The 23,628-nt window shown below is 39.0% G+C and overlaps 1 protein-coding gene across 1 annotated transcript; it reads left to right on the forward strand.

The window, feature by feature from the left end:
* Window positions 1-1,385: 1,385 nt before the first annotated feature.
* On the forward strand, window positions 1,386-22,814 carry PRPS1 (phosphoribosyl pyrophosphate synthetase 1). Its single transcript, XM_011366046.2, has 7 exons — window positions 1,386-1,714; window positions 13,979-14,162; window positions 15,236-15,334; window positions 16,336-16,460; window positions 18,734-18,907; window positions 20,689-20,848; window positions 21,748-22,814. The coding sequence occupies exons 1-7, from the start codon at window positions 1,593-1,595 to the stop codon at window positions 21,838-21,840; spliced, it is 957 nt and encodes a 318-aa protein (XP_011364348.1). The 5' UTR covers window positions 1,386-1,592; the 3' UTR covers window positions 21,841-22,814.
* The last annotated feature ends 814 nt before the right edge of the window (window positions 22,815-23,628 follow it).

Consider the following 23,628-nt stretch of genomic DNA (forward strand, 5'->3'; position numbering starts at 1 on the left):
AGTCCCCTCCATGCCTAGCTCACTGCCTTGTATGGAATAAAGCACTAAGTAAATATTCGACGAATGAACTGTGATGGAGAACTACTAATATTCTGCCTTTCAGTTTTTACTTACTTCTCCAACTATTCCTATACATCTGGGCTTACATTAATTTCTGAAGTCGTAAAAGTATGACAAAAGTTCAGAAAGAAAGGTCCTCCACTGACACCATTGAAAATGGCAGGAAGAGAAGTATAGGATGCCGCTTTGAGTACTTTCCGCCTTTGCCACTTGGACAAATCCCTTCACATTTCTGGGTCTCAGTTTCACCATATGTAAAATGCAGCTGGTAGACCAGATGATTTCTGAAGTCCCTTCTGTTTTTTAAAGTTTGTAATTATGAGCACTATCGTTCTCATAACTAAAATTGTATGATTCTAAACTTGTATGATTTTTGATTTTAAAATTGTATTTTTCTCTTCTAACTCATGATTGGAATATACATAATGAAAATGTGGTATAAGAATAAAAGCTCTCTTTGGTCCAATTAGCAAGTATCATCACAAAAATAATAAGGCACAGTGTAAATGGCCACATTAGCAATATGCAGATGATGCTAAGGCTCACATGAGGCAGATAGGACTAAAAACCAGGTTTTCTGATTCATTCGGGGCTCTTTATATAAAGTCCCTTAAGTATACTAGATTTTCCTTCCTTTCCAAGGGTTAGATAAATACCTTTATTGCCCAGATACTTTGGAAAATCCATACTCCGTCACTTGTTTGAACATACTTGGTCCCAGCGTCAGAAATAAAACACAGCTTTCTCTTGCAGTGTCTGGATGATTCAGGTAGTGTGCCGTCATTTTCCCCTTGGGATTTGCCATCCAGGCAGTCGACACTATCCAGTTGCAAAGGGCAAACAAACCTTTGGTTGCGTCTGTGCTGTGTATGAGTGTCTCTCTGTGATGAAAACCTGCTTTAATTCGGCCCTGTCTTTATACAGAGATAAAAATCATTCATGTTCAGAAACAGGCAAACTCATGTTCACTAATCTCCCCTTCATTCTGGTGAACTGTGGCTGCCATCCTGATAAACAGATTTTCTTAAAAGAAACTGTAAACCAGAGCTAGACTTAGTTTCTGGTGCTGAAGGCAAAAAAAAAAAAAAAAAAGCTTAGTTGACTTCCCGCTTGCGGAACAATCTGGCCGTTCACGTCATCAGCATCCCCCCACCCGTAGTCAAGCGCGGATCGTCTACGCGCTCTTTAGCGAGCGAGCTCTCCTAGACTACACAGCTACAGGCGGCGGGGCTATTAGCCTCGCCCGCTTCATGGCTTCCAGCCAATACCAGAGAGAGCTGAAGGCGGGCGGGGCTACAGCGAGGACCTGCCCTTCGCTGCCGCTCAGCTAATCGGGGCAGCGGGGTGTGGACTTCCTTGCTGGCCCCGCCTCCTTGGCGCTGAGCAATTTAGAGCCGCGCGCCGGGCGGGAATGTAAGATGGCGGAATAGCAACGCGAAGTGGCTAATACTGAGTCTCTGGGCCGACTTCGGTTTGGGTCTCGGCAGCAGCAGTGATAGCTGAGCAAAGGGCGATTAGGGTACTTGGCAAAGATGCCGAATATCAAAATCTTCAGCGGCAGCTCCCACCAGGACTTATCCCAGAAAATTGCTGACCGCCTGGGCCTGGAACTAGGCAAGGTGGTGACTAAGAAATTCAGCAACCAGGAGACCTGGTAAGGGCGAAGCTGGGACCCCAACCGGCCTCACCTGCCGGGGCGGCGGGGGCGACGCTTAGGAGACAGAGGGAAGAGGGAAGGGGCCGCCCGCGTGAGTTCTGAGGGACCGGGTGGCGAGCGTGCTCTATGGGCTCTTTCCGTTATTTTACCTCTCGCGGGAGGGTCACATTGGTTCCCACCGTGCTATGGGTTGGAGTCAAGATGGAGCATGAGGAGAAGCTGCTGGGTTTGAAAGCAAGGGTTAGAGGATCCATTCTAGGGATAGTGGCTGTCTAAGAGCGGCAGGAGGGGAGCGACGCTTTAGCCTCGGCTGTGGGGACACGTGGCTTTGTCGCTTCACTGTTGAGCCACCCAGGCTGGACAGGTGCCGCTTCAGCTCTTGGACCAGCGTGGGAGAACGTACTGCGCACTGAGCCCTCATGATGTTTCTTCTAGAATCTAAGAAGCAGCTTTTCATTTTTAATTGTGTTGAATTTAGCGTTGAGGGAAATTAACATGTACTGAGGGCGCCAAAAGTATTACTGAGCACGTCCTTAGATTCGCAAGGGTTGGCTTTTCACATCTTTAGAATCCTAGACTCAGCGTCATACTTCTTTTTGTTAAATCTAGGTGATCAGGTACTGATGCATTAACTCAGCATCCTGATTGCCGGCATCTCAGCTTAAGCCATCGGTAAAATCTTAGGAACCCTTAATCCTGGAATCCTTGACCTTCCCCCATGCAGCTACTGATAAAAGCATATTTTTTAGCAAAGTCTGTCCTGAACTTGTCTACTTCTCTTGGCGCTGGGTGGGAAATTTAGGAAACGATTTTGAATGTTAAGATATTTCAGGAAAGATGATAGAGGGAAGACCTGGATCACATAGTGTGTTGCAACTCGAATTTTTTTCATTACTTTGCTAAGTAAACTTGCTCCCTCCCCCCACTTCCACCCATCTCCTGCACCTTCAGGCCATCTTAGAAATAACTTGGTTATCTGAACCTTTCAGTACCCCTCCCAACTAAATGTAGAATCTTCTGGCTCTGATAGGCCTACCTTGTGTTTTGTTGTGACCCTGTTGATCAAATCAGCAGTATCCGCAATCTTACAGTCATCTCTTAATGGGAAAGTTTACACCAGACCTAATGATCAGTTAAATAAGATTGCTTTGAACATGTTTTCTAAGTGCCTTTATTTCTATTTTTCTTTCTTTAGATTTATTACCAAAGTGTAACTCCCATTATAATTTTTAGACCCCGCTGATAAAAGCACTCATCTGTTGTGGGCAATTTCCTTCTGAATGCTCGATTATTGTGCCATTGGTTGTGATGCAAATGACAGTGCAAACACTGATGCCATCCGTAACCAGGCAATACCTTAGTCAAAAGAGGCTAGCCAAGCCACCGTTTTTTAGCTTCGACCGCACCATTATGATTTATAGGCTGTAATAAAGAAGACAAAACAGGACCATACTTTGCAAGTGACAATATAGCTAGGAGACATGACTGATTTTCATTTAGAGGGGTATTTTGTTCTTGAGCCCCTTAGAGAACTGTGGTTATTAAATCCTTTTCCTGTGCTTCTAGAAAAATCCAAATACTTTATTTTTCCTCATGTTAACTCATCACCTTCTGCATAATAAAACATCAGAACCCGAGGCTATATTGGAAGAGGGGAGGGAGAGAACAACCTAGTTTTCTACTGATTGATTTATCTGAATTCATCAGCAATCCCAATTTATTTCTGAGATATTAGGCTGATTTCATTTTTAAACAACTAGACAGTAACATGATTGGAAACATTGGATAAGATTAAGCCCAATGTGGAAAATTCCTGACTGGTTAGGTTTCCTTGTTTCTGGCTTAATCAATTAGCTTTTTGGTTCCTTAGATGTTCTGAAATCCTCAGTGAACATAATGGAATATGTTGCCTATGAAGCTTCCCCCCACCAACCTTGGGCATTTCTGCACTGCAGAAATGGTAACTGCTGCCTGGTATGACTCTTGGGATCTCAAAGGTCATGGACAGGGCAGCTCCATGGGTGCTGTAGTTCATCAGATGGGGAACTGCAGAGCCCATCCTCAAATGAGACAGTTTTGCTATTTGCTACAATTTGGCAGAATCTCAGGTTGATGCTCTCCTGAGCAGACTGGCATTTCTTTAGAAGTCAGGATCATCCTTTGCTGTCCAGTTATTTAGGAAACAAACACATATAGGTGGTGTATCTCACACACACAAATAGTTAAGAGGGGTTAAAAACAGGCTCTGGACTCAACCTAGATTTGAATCCTCAGTCTTTCTTTGCCTCATTAATCTCATCTGTAAAGTATCTACCTCTAGAGTTATTGTGAGGATTAGGATAGGACTGAGATAGGACTGAGGTTCTTAGAGCCTTGTCCAATACAATAAATGCAGAAATGTTGGTAAGATAGGGTGGTGATGGTATTGCAGAAAATATGGAAAGTATAGAAGAGGTCAAGGGGAAAAAAAAACATCCCCCAAAATTTCACCACCCCAGACAAAGTTCACATTTTGATGTATGACCGTCCAGTTGTTTCTGTGTGTGCTTATATACTTTTTCAAAAATGTAAGACATGTTGTTTATAGCTTTCTTCATTTAGCAATATATTTTGACTAGTTTCTCTTCTTAATATTTAGTCTACTTGGTTTGAAACAGCTTTTAAACAGTATAGTTTATCTTATGATTATACTGTAATCTTAGATAACCAAGTCCTTATTAATAGATATTTCCAATTTTTGATCTAATGCATTTAATATGAAAACCCTGAACATAAATCTTTGACCATTTCTGATTTTTTTCCTTCTTTTTCAGAGAATTTTATAAGAGTTTACTTGGGTCAAACTGATGACATATGTCCGGGAGCAAGATCTCAAATGCTCCCTATTTCTGAATATTAGGATAAATCCCTAGAAAGGGAATTACTGGTTGGAGGGTATGTACCATTTTTAGGCTTTTGAATACCTATTGCCAAATTGTCCTCCAGAAAAGTTGAACCAATTTCCACTCTCACCATCAGTAATAACAATATTAATAATAATGTATAGTGTATGATTAAGATGTGTTGGTTCAGATGCTAAGCACTTTATATGCATATATTTAATCCTTGCAACACTGCTCTGAGGGGTTACTCTTACTATCTCCATTTTATAAAAGAAGGAGGTTAATTTGCAAAACTCTGGGTATTATTGTTCTTTAAATTTTTTTGCTGATTCAGTAGCTCATCTGGTTTTTAAAACTTGAATATACTAAAATTTTTGACTTGATTCTCTTCAAACTTTGGTTTATTTGGTTGCTCTGGATAGGCTGAGAGGAGGAAAATTAATTTTGGTTGCCTAGGATTTTCCTAAGACCTATATCTTTTGGTTAGTTAATCACATATATTTTGCACATGCCAACATTCCTGTCTAAGTTCTTGAGATTTTCTTAAGAATACCCCTTGCCTTTTAGACTCACTTTACTTTTTGTGTTTCTTAACTGTCTGTGTTCATTGGATAAACTTATGCCTGATGCTAAAGGAAGGGTAAAGGAAAGCTAGTTTTTTCATTGGATGGACAAAGCCATTTGGAGAACACCTCGTTAGCTAGAGGGAGAGCACAAGGTCTGTGTTTTTTAAATTGCTAAACAAAGTCTGTCCACCTGATTATGTTAAGCGCAAACAGGTTTTAGGCACAACTGTTGTACCATCAATCACTGTCTAACATATCTTTTAGGCTTAGAGGAATCCATAAGAATATTACTAAGAGTTTTTGAGGATTCATTGAACTGTTTATTGCCCAATCTGTATAATCCGAGTGTAGTTCATGGACTTTTTAAGGCTTCGTGAAAGTCCGTACCTTATAATACTTACGGAGGGAGAGATTGGTTTTGATTAGTGAAATTAGAATTATGCACAGTAAAACAAGGCAGTGTCCTAGTTTACTTGCACCACTTTATTTTGAATATACTTCAATAACTTTTTCAAGTTATTACATGCATTCCTGGTCATAACATCCTTCTGTGCTTGAGGGGATGTTTTAGTCTTAAGTTTGGCTTTGGGAAATGGCTGAACCATTGATTGATTATCATCAGGTGATGTAATAACACAAAAAATGGTACTAGTGACTGTGTTGGGTGGTGAGCTGGTGATTTTTTAAGAATTATTTTTCAAACCTTATGTTGGAATATAAAGGAATCACCTCTATTAAAGATATGTAGTTAGCAAATGCTCTCTGATACTTAAGTTGGCAGTGATATTTTATAATTAATACCTTACCTGCTTTCAAGAAAGGATTTGAAGTGTTTCATGCTAGTCAACATACAAAAGGTTCTGATACATTAGAAGCCTTATAGAACAAAGGACTATAGCAATTGTGCCAAGATTTTTATATAAAACGATTACTGAAGTTTAGCGTTACTTTACATATCTTGGTTTTCTGGTAGCCAAAGGGATAAAGACATATGTAATGGATTATGTAGTTTTTATTTTCATAAAACTCTTTAGAAACTAACAGGCACATAATTCTAAGATTTTATGGGTGGGACCCTTAAGTAATTGTATTGAATAACATAATGGACAATGTAAGGAATTTTGTGTGTTTTTTTATATTGACTCTGATAGTTGAGGCATTTGTAAAGACGGATAAGCCACCATGGTGTAAGTAGGTTGTTTACTGGTCTTACTTGATAATAAGAAAGCTTTAGAATAGTTAATTAGCCCATCCTTTATATATATTGTCTTGGAATCTCTCCAAGGAATGGGGTATGTTAGTAAAGGAGATCTGGAGAATTCCCTCTAAACTATCACTGCCTCTTAATTGGGCCTAACACAATGAGTACCTTGCAGAATATGCTCACCTCCAGGAGGTGTTATTTAGTCTTTTCTATTTGTTTTGGTTTTTTTAAATAATATACTTATCCTAATATATCCAAAATATTACATTTTAACATGTCATCAATATGAAAATTGAGATAGTTTTCCTTTTATATATACTGTGTTCACAATAAGGTGTGTATTTTAGGAAGCGCCCTTCTAGCTGCTAGAAAGGATGCTGCCCGATTCATGAATCATTTAATTAAATCCAATTAGATCCTCCAAAAAAAGGTGTATTTTACACTTAGAGCACATCTCATTTCAGTTCCTCAGTCACACTAGCCATATTTCATGTGCTCAATAACCACATGAGGTCAGTGACTCCCATACTGGACAATGCCATTCTAGAACCAACACTTTGGGAAACGTGCAAGTTGCTCCTCCAGAAAGCCCTCCCTGGCTCCCTGCTGCCAGTCCATTTGAATTTTGAAGAATGTCTTCAGAAAGTAATATTGGTATTTGGCATAGTAGACATTGCTGATAGATTCAGTTCTTTCTTAAGGCTGATCTTGGTGTTAATAGATATTGGTTCAGCTGGATCCACAAAATTGCTATATTTTTCATTATGTTGCTCAGTATCACTATTTCAGGATCCCACCATAAAATTCTTTATAGCTGTCACATCCTGTTGGGCATATCGAGTTGTTGCTCTACCCAAAATTAAATATCTATCAGCTGAATATAAAAGGTATTTGTCAACACCTTTTGAAGAAACATGTTGGAGCCACTTGCCTCTAGTGTAAAGCAAGTTACTTTGTGAGGGACTATAAAAAGTCAGTCTTCTATCGGGGTGACGTCAGAAGCATAGCAGCATGAGGAATCTCTCCTGATCTTTCTCCTTAAAATGACAACAAGCTGAATACCTACAACACAAGAAATCACACCCAACCTGCATCCAAGCACATCCGAGAGATCTGAGCATCAGAGCATTTGAAGGTGGGCCAATCGCATGAGATAGTGAGATGGAAAGAGAGAGAGATCAAAGACAGGCACTGTGTAGTGCAGCCCAGAGCTCCCAGCAGGACAAGGGGTAAGGCGGAATTATGCAGTGATTTTTGGTTCTTTGAAGCCCTGAATAGTCCTGCCTGAGTGATCAGCCCAGTGATCGGGGAAGAGAGCAGGACAGAAAGCAAGCACGGAGGGGTGACAGCTGTGTCTTAGCAACCGCCATTGCCAGACGGAAAGCTGAATCACAGACCCTGGATGCCTCCCCCCCACCATCCCAGAGGGCGCCCTCCCTCGCCCCCCTCCCCCTGTACCCTCCCAGAGCTAGTATGGAGCCTCAGGGGAATCTGTAGCAACCATAGGTGAAACACACACTGCAGCCGGTCCCAGTGATGTGTGGAGATATAGAAGCAAGGCAGCTGAAGCTTGAGGGTCACATTACGGGAAGGAAAATAGCCACATATACCACTGGCCTCTCCCAGTACACCCACCCCCACCCAGTTAGACTGATTCGGAAGGAAGCAGCAGAGCATTGCATCCGATTGTTGGGACAGTACCAGGACTTCAGGGCCTTTTTAGAGGCTTGGACCCCCATTGCCCTTCACATTCTCTCACGAGGGTGGAGCCCTGGAACCAAGGCTAACTGGTCACAGAGACACATTTCCCTAGAGAATAAAGGGCATTTTTAACCTCAAAGCAGAGATCCAGCAAGCTTGAGCAGTACAGGAAGCTTGGGCACCACCTACTGGAAAGCAAAAGAAAAACATCACCCTGCTGAAGAGAGATCACTATATAATAAACTTTCTTTCAAAAGGAAAAACAAAAAAAAAACAGTGCATTCCCTTTAATGCCTAGATGAAGAAATAATCCATCAAACACTATGAACAAACAAGATGACAAGGCAACTGAGAAAGAAGATGGAAAATTTCCAGAAAATAAGCTTCAAGATACAGAATTATATGATTTAAATGACAGAATTCAAGATTGCACTTCTGGGGGAAAAAAAAAAAAACTCGAGATGCAAGAAAATTCTGATCTACAGTTCAAAGAACTTAGAAACAAAATCAACGAATAACAGGAGTACTTTACAAAGGAGACTGAAACTTTAAGAAAGAACCAAATAGAACTTCAGGAGATGAACTCATTAAAAGAGATGAAGAATAAAATAGCAAGCTTAGAAAATAGAGCTGACCAGATGGAGGAGAGAGTTAGTGATATCAAAGACAGAAATCTAGAAATGACGCAGATGGAAGAAGACTTGAGAGTGAGAAAAAAAATGAAAGAACTCTACAGGAACTGTCTGACACTACCAGAAAAAGCAATATAAGAATAACGGGTATACCAGAAGGAGAAGAGAGGTGGCAGGGAACAGAGAGTATATTCAAATAGTTGACGAGACTTTTTCACCTAAGGAAAAGAACTGGATCCTCAAATCCAAGAAGCAAACAGAACACCTAATTATCTGAGCCCGAAAAGGTCTTCTCCACAACACATTAAAATTGTCAAAAATTAATGACAAAGAATTCTCAAAACCTGGTAAAGCTCATACACACAAAAGAAATCTATAGACCAATATCTCATACAGATGCAAAAACACTAGCAAATTGGATACAACAACACATTAAAAAGATTATGCACCATGTAGGCTTCATCCCAGGGGCATAGGGATTGTTTAACATATGCAAATCAATTAATGTGATACACCACATAAAATAAAGGATAAAAATCATATCAATAGATACAGCAAACGCATTTGACAAGATACAGCATCCATTTGTGATTAAAACACTTAATAAAATGGATAATGAAGGAAAGTATCTCAACATAAAAAGCCCATATACGACAAACCCTCAGGTAATATCATACTTAATGGTGAAAAACTAAAAACCTTCCAAAATCAAGAATAAGACAAGGCTGTCCACTATCACCACTATTATTCAACATAGTATTGTAATTCCTAGCTGGAGCAGTCAGGCAAGAGAGAAATAAAAGGCATCCAAATAGGGAATGAAGAAGTCATATTGTCACTTTTTGCAGATGACATAATTCTCTATAAAAACCTAAAGATTCCACTAAAAAGCTATTAGAAATAATAAACACAGCACTGTTTCAGGATACAGAATCAATGTACGAAAATCCATACCATTCCTATGCTCTTAACAGTGAATTTTCAGGGAAAAAATGAAAAATACCTTTTGCAATTTCAGCAAAAAGAATAAAATGCCTAGGAATAAACCTAACAAAGCATGTGAAAGACCTATACACTGAAAACTATAAGACATTATTAAAAGAAATCGAAAACAAAAAAAAAAAATGGAAAGATATTTCATGATTTTGGATTGGAGAGTCAACATAATTAAAATGACCTTATCACCTAAAGCATTATACAGATTTAATGCAATCCCCATCAAAATCCCATTGACATTCTTTAAAGAACTAGAACCAAAAAAAATCAGATTTGCATGGAAGTACAAACGACCCCAAACAGCCAAAGCAATACTGAGGAAAAAAGCAAGGCCAGAGTTATCACTCTGCCCGACTTCAAATTGTACTACAAAGTGACAGTAAAAAAAAAAAAAAAAAAAAAGCATGGGATTGGCAGAAAAGCAGACGCACAAATCAATGGAATGGAATTTAGAGTCCAGAAATAAACCCCCATATATATGAGCAAATAATTTTCGACAAAGGAGCCAAAAACATACAATGGAGAACAGAAAGCCTCTTCGACAAATGGTACTTGGAAAATTGGAAAGTCATATGCAAAGAAGGAAAGTAGACTGCTGTCTATTACCATACACCAAAATTAACTCAGAATGGCTCAAAGACCTGAATAGAAGACCTGAAACAATAAATTACATGGAAGAAAACATAGATACTAAACTCATGGACCTTGTATTTAGAGAAGATTTTATGAATATTACTTCAGAGGCAAGGGAAGTAAAAGCACAAATAAATGAATGGGACTGTATTAAACTAAAAAGCTTCTGCATAGCAAAAGAAACCATTAAGACAAAGAGGCAACCATCCGAGTAGGAGAAGATAGTTATTTGCAAACAGTGCCTCTTATAAGGGCCTAATATCCAGAATATACAAAGAACTCATACAATTCAACAATAAAAAGCAAACAATCCAATTAAAAATGGGCAGAGGACCTGAACAGACACTTCTCCCAAGAAGACATACAAGTGACCAGCAGACATATGAAAAGATGCTCAACCTCACTAGCTATAGGGAAATGCACATCAAAACCACAATGAGATACCACCTCAAACCTATTACAATGGTTGTCATCAACAGGACAAGTAATAAAAAGTGTTAGAGAGGTCGTGGGGAAAAAGGAACCCTCAGATACTGCTGGTGGGAATGTAAATTGGCAGTTACTATGGAAAACAGTATGGAAGTTCCCGAAAAAACCCAGAATAGAATTACCATATGACTCACCATTCCCTCTTCTGGGTATTTACCCCCAAAATTGAAAACATTTATCTGCAAAGATATATGCACCCCGATATTCATAGCTGCATTGTTCACAGTGGCCAAGACATGGAAACAACCAAAGTGTCCATTGATAGATGATTGGATAAAGAAGCTGTGGTACATGTATACAATGGAATATTACTCAGCCATAAGGAAATATGAAATCTTTCCATTTGTGACAACATTGATGGATATTGAGATTATCATGCTAAGCGAAATGTCAGTCAAAAAAAGTTGAGAACTATATGATTTTACGTATGTGAGATATAAAACAAAGTAACAAACATGACAGACTCATGGACATGGATAGTAGATTAGTGGTTACCATTGGGGAGGGGGGAGGTAGATTGGGGTAAAAGGCATCAAATATTTGGTGACGGAAGGACATTTACCTTTGAATGGTGAACACAGTGCAATATACATGTGATGTATTATTGAATTGTAAACTCGAAACCTATTGGATTTTATTAACCAGTGTCACCCCAATAAGTTTCATAAATTAAAAAGTCAAGCTTCTAAATTTTCACAGTGAATAAGCCTGGAGAAGGTTCGTATTCTGTCTAAAGTGAGTGGACCCAAGAGGCAGCGTAAGTAATCCTGAGGCGTATTCATTCATTCATCCTTTGTGTCATAGTGACACTCCCTTGCTGGGGATACAGATGAGCATTATAAATCTGGTTCCTGCCTTCATGGAGCTTGCATTCTGGTGAAGGAGACAAACAAGTGCATAAAAAATAAGGTGATAAGAAATTGTGTAAATGTTCTAGGGGAATAACTAGGGTGATGAGAGAGTCACTTTATTTAATTTTATTATAGAACATTCCAAGCATAGAGAAGTAGAATAGTGTAATGATCCCACCCGTCCACCCTACCTCCCATGTACCCATCACCCAGTCCAATAGTTAGCAAGTTTTGGCTAATGTTATTTCATCTATTATTCCAGCTCAATACACCCCCCCCACCAATTGAATTATTTTGCAGCAAACCTAGATATTATATCGCCTATATACATTTCAGTAGCCACAATACCATTTTCTTGCCTAAAAATATTAACTAATCTCTTAATATCAAAATAACTAGCCAGTGTTCAAATTTTCCTGTTTCATAAATGTGTTTCTTTTACAGTTTGCTTGACTTTATATGCAAATAAAGTCCATATAGTGCAATTGCTTGGTATTTTTTAACTCACTTATAATCTTATAATATCTCAGGAAAGTACCTTAAGATGGTCAGGGAAGATATTTTTATTGGAGACCTGAGAAATGAATGAGTTAGATTTAGGAAGAACATTCCAGGTAGTGAGAGGAGTGTGAATTATAAATTCACATGCAGTTGTAATAAATAATACAGAGATCCTGTGTACCCATTACCCAGTTTTCCCAAAGTTCCAAAGCATAATTTTTCCACACTACAATTTTCTTGCAAAACTGTAGCATAATGCAACAACCAGGATATTGGCATTGATGCAGTCAAGATACAGAACTATTCTGTTGCAAGGATCCTTCCTGTTGCCCTGTTGTAACCACACACACCTTTCTCCTCCTCCCGCTTTGTAGTTTTTATATTACCTTTCTCTGGTTTGGTATCTGGATAATACTGGCCTCATAAAATAAGTTGGAAAATAATTCCTCATCATCTGTTTTCTGGAAAAGATTGTGCAAATTTTGTGTTAATTATTTAACTGTGGTAGAATTCTCCATTGAAGCTGTTTTAGGTCAGCCTTCCTAGAGGTTTATCAATTTTATTGATTCCCTTTCCCCCAAGAACCACCTTTTTGTTTCATTGGTTTTTCTCCATTGTTTTACTATATTCAATTTCATTGATTTCTGCTCTTATGGTTATTTTCTTCCTGTTTACTTTTGGTTTTATATTCCAACTTTCTAGTTTCTTGATGTAGGAACTTCCATTACTGATTTAAGCAAATAATGCATGTTTAACATAAAATACTTGTCGAATTCAGTGCTTGAAAGTTTATCTCCAGATATGTCAAACTAATGTGTTTTCTTCCTTTGTTCTGGCTACCAGGAATCTCAGCTTCCCTGTTCTAATTAGTTTGTGGTTTGATTTTTTTCACCATTTGCTGCTATTTTTCTTTTACAATATAAATTAACCATTCTTTATAAAAGTAGGATCCTTTCCATCATTATTTAGATGGTAAAGGAATAAGTATTAAATAATAAGTATCGCCTTTATCAGCTTGCAAGACTTTCTTATTGGACCAGAGTACACTTAGCGTAGAATGAAGTCAAGGGCTACATCTGTCTTATTCTCCATTGTATCCCTGGCACCTAGCACAGTGACTTGTGTAAGAACATTTAATATGTTGAGTGAACTGGCCATCATGATCTCATTTGTTCTTTTTATGATCTTTCTACTTTTGTTATATGGATTGTGACAGTCACAGATGCTGTATCAAATTCGCATTCACATGTCAAGTGCCTGAAATGAGATATAGCCTACCAACTGAAATTATGGTTCAAATATTTGTGAATACTTTAGCCAATCTTTTTCATGTCCCATGTAATTTAGGTAATATTTATATAGTGCATTGGAGTAAACTGAGGCAATGAACTGCTTCTCGTACAAGAGCTCCTCCAGGACAGTGGTCCCCAAACTTTTTAGCACCAGGGACCAGTGCTACTATGAGAATCTAATACCTGATGATCTGAGGTGGAGCTGAGATGGTGATGCTAGCAGCTGGGGAGCAGCTGCAAATGCGGATGAAGCTTCCCTCACTTGCCTGCGGCTCACCTCCTGCTGTGCGGCCTGATTCCTAACTGACCACAGACCACTACCAGTCCACAGCCCCAGGGTTGTGGACCCCTGCTCTAGAAGATCTGCTGAAGTGAGGGTATCAAGATCCACATGCAGCTGTAACCCATTAGCAACATATCAGTAGGGAAACTATGGTTTTTAAACCTTACTGTCTGTAGAATTATAGTACTTTAAAATCTATTGTTTTTGTCATCTTTCCTTTCCTGGTTGTAGTGTGGAAATTGGCGAAAGCGTACGTGGAGAGGATGTCTACATCGTTCAGAGTGGCTGTGGAGAAATTAACGACAATCTCATGGAGCTTTTGATCATGATTAATGCCTGCAAGATTGCTTCAGCCAGCCGGGTTACTGCAGTCATCCCATGTTTCCCTTATGCCCGGCAGGATAAGAAGGATAAGGTAGGAGCAGAATTTCCTTTAATTTTTTTTTTTAAATCAGTAGAAGCATAAGCACTTGGCCAAAGTTCCAAAAGATTCCTTAATCATCAAATATATATTTAGAAGGTATTATTTTTTTTTTTGTCACATTCTCTTAGACATTATTGAATCTTCAAGTGATATGTGATTGGTATAAAGCAACACATTTGTAGTCTGTATATTTTATTCTGGTCATACATATATAACTTTCTGTTAGCTCACTGCTGTTTTTTAATTGTATGAGTAAGACTAAGCACCAGCTCCTATGGAGTAGAATATTTTTGAAACTATGATAGAACTTCTGGGACCATCTTGCAGTTATAGTTATGACCTCTTCATAAAACTTGGAAATCTGTTACATGAGTACTCGATCTCTTTGTACACGCACACCCCCTCCCCTAATTTATCTGATATATATTAGAGGATAGGCATATACATAAAACTTTGCAGGTCTGTTGTCTATTGTAATCAGTGCCCAAATTTTACATACAATGCCTAGGAGAAGGCCAGATATTTTTATTCCAAGAGTATAGAAAAAGGGCATTTTATAGTGCAGCAGCTATGTTTACCTGTTATTTAAGGAGGTTGAGGTTGCTGGAAGGTTGACCTCCAGATGAGTAAGGCAGTGGTGTAAATAAATTCCATGTCTTTAAATTTTGACATGCTAGATGTTATACAGGTTTGACTATATATGTGTGAAAAGAGATTTCAATAAAATTCTTTCGAAAAAGATTTTTTAAGCCTGCCTAATTTAAACTGAGCTTTGGAAACACTTGAATAGGCTGAAAATATGTATATTAAATTAAGAAAATGAAAGGTAGAAAGGTATTTTCTTTTATGAAGTACATATCCTGAGTTTGAAAAGTGATGTTCCACTTAATATTTATGCTAGATTGTGATCTACTCAGTCAATGGTCATGTCACTTTTTTTGAATTTCCTAGTAGCACAGTGCCTTAAACATAGTAGGTACTCAATAAATAGATGCTTATTGAGCAAACGAATTGTTTCTCAAATTGACTATTTGTTTTTGTTTTTTTTTCTCTCCTCCATTTAGAGCCGTGCTCCAATCTCAGCCAAGCTAGTTGCAAATATGCTCTCCGTAGCAGGCGCAGATCATATTATCACCATGGACTTGCATGCTTCTCAAATTCAGGTAACAGTGGAAGCTGAACATTAGCTTAGAGATTTTCAGGGGTTAGAAAAGGGGAGGGGAGAGGATTGAATGCTGAAGCAAAAAACTGCCCAAGTACAGCTCTAATGAACTAGACATTGACAACATTTTAAACATCCTCACTTTAAGCTCAGTTCATGATCTTAGTCATTTAGGGTGATTGGAAAAGGAGACAGTTTTGTATCCTGGGAAGAGTGGAGGCTTTGGATCAGACCTAGTTTGAATACTGGCTCTGACACTTGGCTAGCTTTGTAACTGTGAGCAGATAATTTAACTTCTCTGAATATACACCGCTTTGCGAGTATTAAGATTAAATTCATAGTATGCCTGGCGCATGACAGGAACCAAATAAATGGGAGCTGTTATTGTTATCATTAAGTTTAGAGTCACAGATATTGGAACCTACTTTCTAGCATAAACTCGAAGTAAGGGGAGCTGAATACCACCTTATATTTATACACTTTAAAGAGATTTGTTAAATCATTATCATTGGAACCTTATGGCAGTCCACTGAGGTACATAGGACAGGTGATTAAACCCATTTTGTAGAAGAGGAACAAATCAGTTGAGAAACACAACTAATCTGTAGCAACTAGAATTAGAGCACAGATCTGACTTCTATTTACTCTCTGTGACCATTTATTATAAGTACTTTCCATTAAATTTATGTATCATAGCATCTCTAACTGGTTTACCAGTTAGCTTTTGCTGAACTTGGCTATTTTTTCCAAGGGTTCACTCATGTGCCTAGGGTCAGTTGTGGGTCACCGAGAGCTGGCTTTGCCTGTTGTGGCTGGGCTCTCTTGCACAGTCTGAATTCCAGGAGGCTGTTTTTATAATCTCCCACACTGGGCATGCCTTTTAATCAGTCTGAATGTTGCAGTAAGCTATTCTTTGGGCAAGTCACCATTCTCTTTGCGTTAATCATTTATAAGTGGAAGAGAAGGAACACAAAGCAAAACTGACCCAGCTCCTTTCTACAGGGCTTTTTTGATATCCCTGTGGACAATTTATATGCAGAGCCAGCTGTCCTGAAGTGGATAAGGGAGAACATCTCTGAGTGGAGGAACTGCACCATTGTCTCACCTGATGCTGGGGGTGCTAAAAGGTATGGCTGAAATTCATATTATTCTCAATGTACTGGGAAAATCTTTCAGACAGTTGTCAGAAAGTGATGTCTTTCTATCCAAGTGACTGATACTTTTTAAGTACTTCACCATGGATGTGCCAGTAGCTGGCCCCGCTTTTTCTGGCCCCAGTCCCCACCTGAAAGACAAGACAGCAATAGGGGGACCCTGAATAGTTTGGTATTGTGGACCTGACTATAACCTCTTGGTAACTTGGCGCTGCAAGGCTAGTAACACTGCTGGAAACCGATCGGGGAAGGGAGGAAATTTGGTTTTCTAATGAGTGGCACCTGCTGTCAAACCACATGATAATAGTGGACAAGCAAGCTTTTACACACCTCTTAACGCTGTTGTTGGTTAGACCATTTTGATCCTTTGGATTAAAGTATTAAGCAGGAAGGAAAATAAAGCGTGGTAATTTTATTTAAAGCCAAGACCTTAACATTTTAAACGAACTGCCACGGATTACCAGTCGCGGTTCTTTATAGCTCACGTGGTGCCGACTAACAGCTTTTTATTTCCTCAGTGGATCATGCATTAATAATGCATTCAAAAGTGTGACATACTCTCTTCATGTTGTGGAAATGGAACGAAGAGCTACCAAACACAGATGATTAGGAAAAGCTAATTCAGATCTCTCTAAAAGCCATTCAAATCTTCAATGACTATTTCTCAACAACCTCTTTATTTCAGTAATTTCAACAGTACTGATAAGCTGAGAACTTGAATTTGATTATCCAGACAGATATATGGCTTTGTCAGGCTCGTGTAACCACCAGTTACCATCTGTAATACTAGAGACAGCCTAAAAAACACCCCCTAATGGTAATTGTCATACTTGTTTTAACTTGTGCATTATTTTCACAACTAGCCATGGGACTTAGAAAATAGTCACATATGAAATAAATAATCAAGCGGGATTTTCTTTCCAAAGTTGGGTACAGAAAAACCACCTTTAATAGATGACTTATTACTACATGTATTTTTTTTGTTTTTTAATTTTCTTAGTGATAGAATTTTCAAAATTAGTAGCTATCACTTCTGTTTTGGCAGGAATTTTGGAGTAGGGAGAGATCCCGGTGCAGTTGTGACTTGCACATAGTTTTCCTCTCAAGGGCATGGGAAGTGACTTTTCGTAGCCCTTTATGCTTTTTCTGCAGTCACTAAGTTTGTTGGACATTAAGTATGGATAGTTTGGGATGCTCGAAATAATCATGTATTTATCTCAGATTTATTCATACATTCCAAGTAGATTGGTTACTCTAGATGATATATGCCCATGAAGCAGTAATGGAGAGGACGGGGTGTGGCTCATTTAGATCAGGGTACAAATGTCACCTAGGTTGTAGTTCAAACCTTGCTGTGGTCTCTATTATATGGTCGCAGGTTCTCCTCTATCTAGCGCAAACTCAGATATGTGACCAGTGTCAGAAGGGAAATAGGACAGAACGCTCTGGTTGGATCAGTACACTAAAAAATAAAGCCCAAAGCACAGGTCTCATTACACATAATGAGGATGGCACAGTGGAGTATGGTCGTACATGCCAATGGGACAGCACAGTCATTTACACTATATGAATTTCTGTTTGAATGAATGATAACAGTATTTTGCCACCAGACAAGTTTGTCTTCTATCTCACCTTCTAGTCTTTCTATTATCTTATAATTGGAAAAAAAAACTCACAAAAACTGTTTTGATTTGGAGATACTTTGGCTGTACAATGGCATGCCCAGTTTGCCTGGTTAATTGGTATAACTTCCTTTCTAACAGGCATTAAAGGAACTCCCAAGCTTGGCATCCAGGCATGAGCATTAGAACAGGCTGGGTACTGCTCCTCTCCTGCCAGGTTCAGGTCCACTTCTCATCACATCCTCATGTCAAATTAGGACAGTCTGCACTCCTGATATTAGTTAACTGAGTCTTTTCTCTCACCGCTTCTGCTGCCAATTCATTCAGTGTACGCACCTTAGCATTATACTGCTTCCTAGAACTGGTGAGGGCATCTGTCTATCCCCTCCTGTAACCTAGAATGAATCGTAATTTATGGAAATTGCTCTTAAGATAAGGAGGCATTAGTCTATAAAACCTAGTTTGTAATGTCAATAAATTGTAGTTGCTTTCTTCCAGCTCTGGGAACTGTTTGGTTTCAAGGAGTATTCTCCCCCAGAAAACAAGCCCATTATTTAATCCATCTATTTTGTTTAGGAACTAATACACCCTAGGTTTTTAATCTAGGAACATCTTATTTTGCAGAGTGACTTCCATCGCAGACCGGTTGAATGTGGACTTTGCCTTGATTCACAAAGAACGGAAGAAGGCCAATGAAGTGGACCGCATGGTGCTGGTGGGAGACGTGAAGGATCGGGTGGCCATTCTAGTGGATGACATGGCTGATACTTGTGGCACAATCTGCCATGCAGCTGACAAGTGAGTGCTGAGCAGTGATGCGGGCTGGTGGTTAGAAGAAAAAAGCTGACTGCTATCTGAATGCCTTAATCTTGCTGATTCTTTTTGGAACTGAATCGAGGGTATGATAACTAGCTTTAGGAGTTTTTTGTCACCCTAGGCTTGAATTGCAATATGTGTAAGTTGATGAGTACTCTTTATAGTACTAAATTATGTATAGCATAAAATTGGCCATTTTAACCATTTTAAGTGTACAATTCAATGGCATTAGTTACATTTGCAGTGTTATTCAACTGTTACCGCTGTATTTCCAAAATATTTTCATCACTTTGAATACTCTACTTTTGATAGTTGTTTTAAAAAACAAGTTAAGGTAGAAATCCATAGACCTGAGCAGAGAGAAATATATTCTCATATTTATATTTTACCTGAGCGGGAAATCCTAGTCTCACCTCTTGATCGTCTATTTTAGCTGCTACTTCATTCATATTACTTCTCATCTCTCACACTGTTCTAAATTGCCTTCCCTCTGTTCTCTCTGCTACCAGTCACCAGTCTCTTACCTCCCCAGTCCATCTTTCACATTGCCTTCTCACTTGGAAATCTTCCTAAAACCTAAGGCTAGATCCCATCATTCCTCACCTTTAACACTTCATTCCTCACCTTTAAAACTTTAAGTGGCTCCCCATTGCTCACAGTCTAAACCACTACGGACAGCATTGTTTCTCATAAATCTTTTTTAACCTCTGAGTGTGCCTTGCTCAGGGCCTGGCATGTAATGGGTACTAAAAACATATTTGTGTGCTGAATGAGCCCTGATTTGGATCCTGGAGTATACATTTATACAATTCTTTTTGTTCTTATATTAGTAAGGTAATGCTAATTACTATAACAGCTCAACTCCCTGAAATATCGGTGGCTTAACATGATACAGTTTCTTTCTCATTTATGGTGCACTCCATTGTGACTATTCCTCTCTGAGTCTTATGTCACTGCATCTTTAACATGTGGCTTCTAAGATTACTTTCAGACATTTTCATTTTCATTTTGGCCATCCAGAAAGGGAAAAGAGCATGGAGAATCAATCACCCATGGAAGATTTTTGTAAGCTCAGCCAAGAAGTGTGGTGTACATTGTATCTGCTCACATTTTGATAGCCAGAATTAAACCAGAATTAAGTCGCACGGCAACACCTAACTATTCAGGGCGGGGAGGAGGCTAGGAAATGTAGTCCAGCTGTGTGCCCAGAAAGACAAGATGGATTTTGTTGAGTGTAATAGTCTGCCACGGTCCTTTTACACAAAGCCAGACCTATTCAGATAAGCTCTTAGTCCAGTTCTCTCTCCTTGTTATGCACTGAATTGTGGCCCCCTAAAACTTATACATTGATGCCCTACCCCGCAGCATGTTGGCATTTGGAGATGAGACCTTTGGGAGGTACTTAGGTTTAGATGAGGTCATGAGGGTGGGGTCCTTAATGATAGGATTAGTGCCTTAGAAGAAGAGACCAGAGAGCTTACATCAGCCATGCATGTATATGCACAGAGAGATAAAAAGTGGTCACATGAACACGTAGAGAGATGGTAGCTGCCAACAAGCCAAGAGAAGAGGCCTCAGAATGAAGCCTGCCTTGCTTCCACCTTGATCTTAGACTTCGCAGCCTCCAGAACTGTGAGAAATAAAATTCTGTTTAAGCTACCCAGTCTGTGGTAGGGCAGCCAAGCTAACTAATGCACTTCTTCCTAACTCAGATTCTGTAGTAACAAGTAAGTAATCCAAGTCAACTCTGCTTTTTCCTCTAGGCTTCTCTCAGCTGGAGCCACCAGAGTTTATGCTATTTTGACTCATGGAATCTTTTCTGGCCCCGCCATTTCTCGCATTAACAACGCATGCTTTGAAGCAGTAGTTGTCACCAATACCATACCTCAGGAGGATAAGATGAAGCATTGCTCCAAAATACAGGTGAGGGTGAGATTCTTGCAAAGCAAAATTGCACTAAGCATTCATGAGGTGGTTTCATATGTTGAATTACCAGAAGATTTCTTGCTTTGCTCTTAAGGGTTTAGTTCCTTATCAGGGTCTGTGATCTAAAAGTAAAAAATCGTGTACTTAAAGACTTAGATGGCTGGACCTCAGAATCTCTAGAGGTTGGAGCCCAGGAGTCTACATTTTAACAGGCATCGCCCAGATGATGCTCACTCAAATTTGCAAGTCCATACTTTATAATATCTGTGTGTGTCACGCTTAACTATTAGCTCTTGCAGACATAATGTGAAACCTTTAAACTGAAGGTACACTCCTTAGAACTCAAGTGTTTCTCAAAGTTGCTTTGGAAACAGCCTCATTACCTTATGTTCTTGTTAAAAAATGCAAATCCCTTTGCTCTATCCAAGACCTACAAAACCAGAGATCCTGGAGCCACTACTTGAAAGTAATTCTCTAAGTAATTGTTAGATACTCAAGTTTAGATGTCATTACACTAAAATATAAGGCCTTTACTTAATGAAAAATGTGTACAGTAATCCGTTAGCTTTGTAAAATATGTAAAATTGGAGGGTCGATGTTATTAAGGATTTTTTTCCACTTAAATATATGTTTTCTTCATTCCTAAGAATTTTAAATGCCAACTCACCACCATCTTGGTGAGTCTGACTCAGAATTTCTCCTCCATTAGCGTGTCGACTATCCTATATGGTGTTATTTAAAATGTTACGTAGAATAGCTGGGTGCACAACGGGAAACATCACAGTGCAGCCATCTTACAAGGAAGGACTCTCATTAAGCTGCTCATCATTCTCTGCAAATTGGCCAGTTGTCTCTGTCTATATTATACTAACCCAGTGCTTTTCTTGCCTGTCTAGGTGATTGACATCTCCATGATCCTTGCAGAAGCCATCAGGAGAACTCACAATGGGGAATCTGTTTCCTACCTTTTCAGCCATGTCCCTTTATAATAGAATAACTTCAGAGGCTTTTAAAAAATAAAGTGAACCCCACCCCTTGTTTTCCCTTGGTATTTGATAAAATATTCAGCAGAAGACTCAGCTTACTCTAGTAGCTTTCTACATCCCATGTCAGGTATATTTTAGTTTCTCCAAAATTAGGGAAAAACAGATTGAGACTAATTGCTCAGATTTTTTACCCATATTGTCTCATTCTGGCTTCTTGGTTTTGTGAGCCTTGCAGCTTTAACTACAGCTCAGCTGCTGCAGGTTTTCAGGCTTTGAAGGGTGTTGTGTGGGGGTGTTTGAATGTGATTGGGGAAGCTCAGACTACATGTGAACGTTTCAGGGTTTCCTTAGTTCAGAACTACTAGCAACAAAGCCAACCCAATCTCCCCCTACCCCCGCCCCCACACACAACACATGACAAGTTCTCTAAATTACAAGAGCCTTAGGCAGCCCAGAACTCATCTCTGGTTGGTGAGCCCCTGTAAGGCAGGCTGCTGCGGGGGTTGGGCTGATGGAAGGCAGTGCACACAGTACAACAGATGCTTCTTAGGAAGAAAAATCCTGACCCATCACCCTCTGCTTGGGGATTGTCACTTAGAGTCTTTTGTATCTGTTTCTTTTTCCATTTGACTTGACCTTCAACCATCTGACCTTTTCCTGGCCAAATAATCTTCTTGGGCCCAAATGATCACTGTACCATTGTCTTCTGGAAAGTAAACCTCACTTCTTGCTGTGTATTCTGTAACATTGACACAAGATTATTTCTCTGTAGCTTAATCTTCCTTAGCCCACTACCACCGTGGTAGAAAGTTCTAGGTGGTGTCGTAGTGCCTTTTGATTAATTTAAGTATTTAATTTTCATCTTCCTTCCATGGATCTGTTTGGCCTCTCAGATGACGTGAGATTGCTGTTAAAAAGATATTACTAGCTCTTGTAGAGGAAACTAATAAAGTTTCTGACTGTGTTGTGTGATCATGGATCTATATCATATCTGTACTGCTCTATCTGCCAAAAGTTTAGTTTACGTGTCTTGCTGCCTAATGAGACCTTGTAGTCTTTGTTTCCAAACTATTAGCTGCATTGTTAAGCCAAGAGAAGACATTGGCAGCAGTTTTACTGAACTATAAGATCTTAAGATGTCTGGGGTTTACATAGAAATATTTTATATATATATATAGTAATTCTCTGCATTATACCTGAATCATAGGATGTCTATTGCCTGCTGAATCTCTGGTTCTTATTCCTGGAGATAGGAATTACATATTTTCTTATTGGAAGAGAATAGTTTCTATAATTTATTTTGAACCAGTTTTGTCAAATGTGGTTAAGATTTTCCTACATCGTTAGTTGACATACGTTTGGCATTTAATTTCAGCCCATTCTAAATAAAAACTATTTAGAGAAGGTAAATGTGCAAAAGTTAAGAATGAATTATAATGAATTCCAAAATTTTAAGTGAGTTTCTTTGCATATCAAATATAAGAGCATTCTTTTATTTTGGAAAGCTACATGCTTCTGGAGCTTTGTGAAGAGTGCTTGCTCCCTTATTTTTGAAGCTTAGTTCTGGTTTTGTTTTTGCTTTGTGTTGAATATTGGGATATCTATCTTACAATGAGTCTTTTGAAAAAAGTGATTCAGAAGGGACCAAAGTGAGCTATGAAAAGTGTGCCTCTGACCCTCTAGCCCTCTTTTACCTGAAATTTTTGCTCTGGGAGAAGCTAATGTAGAGCATCGATGCCATAATTTGCTGATTATGCTGTTTCCTGAAGTATTGGATCAGTTGATCAGGGT

The sequence above is a fragment of the Pteropus vampyrus genome, unplaced genomic scaffold, assembly GCF_000151845.1.
Source record: "Pteropus vampyrus isolate Shadow unplaced genomic scaffold, Pvam_2.0 Scaffold120, whole genome shotgun sequence".
NCBI classification, from domain to species: domain Eukaryota; kingdom Metazoa; phylum Chordata; class Mammalia; order Chiroptera; family Pteropodidae; genus Pteropus; species Pteropus vampyrus.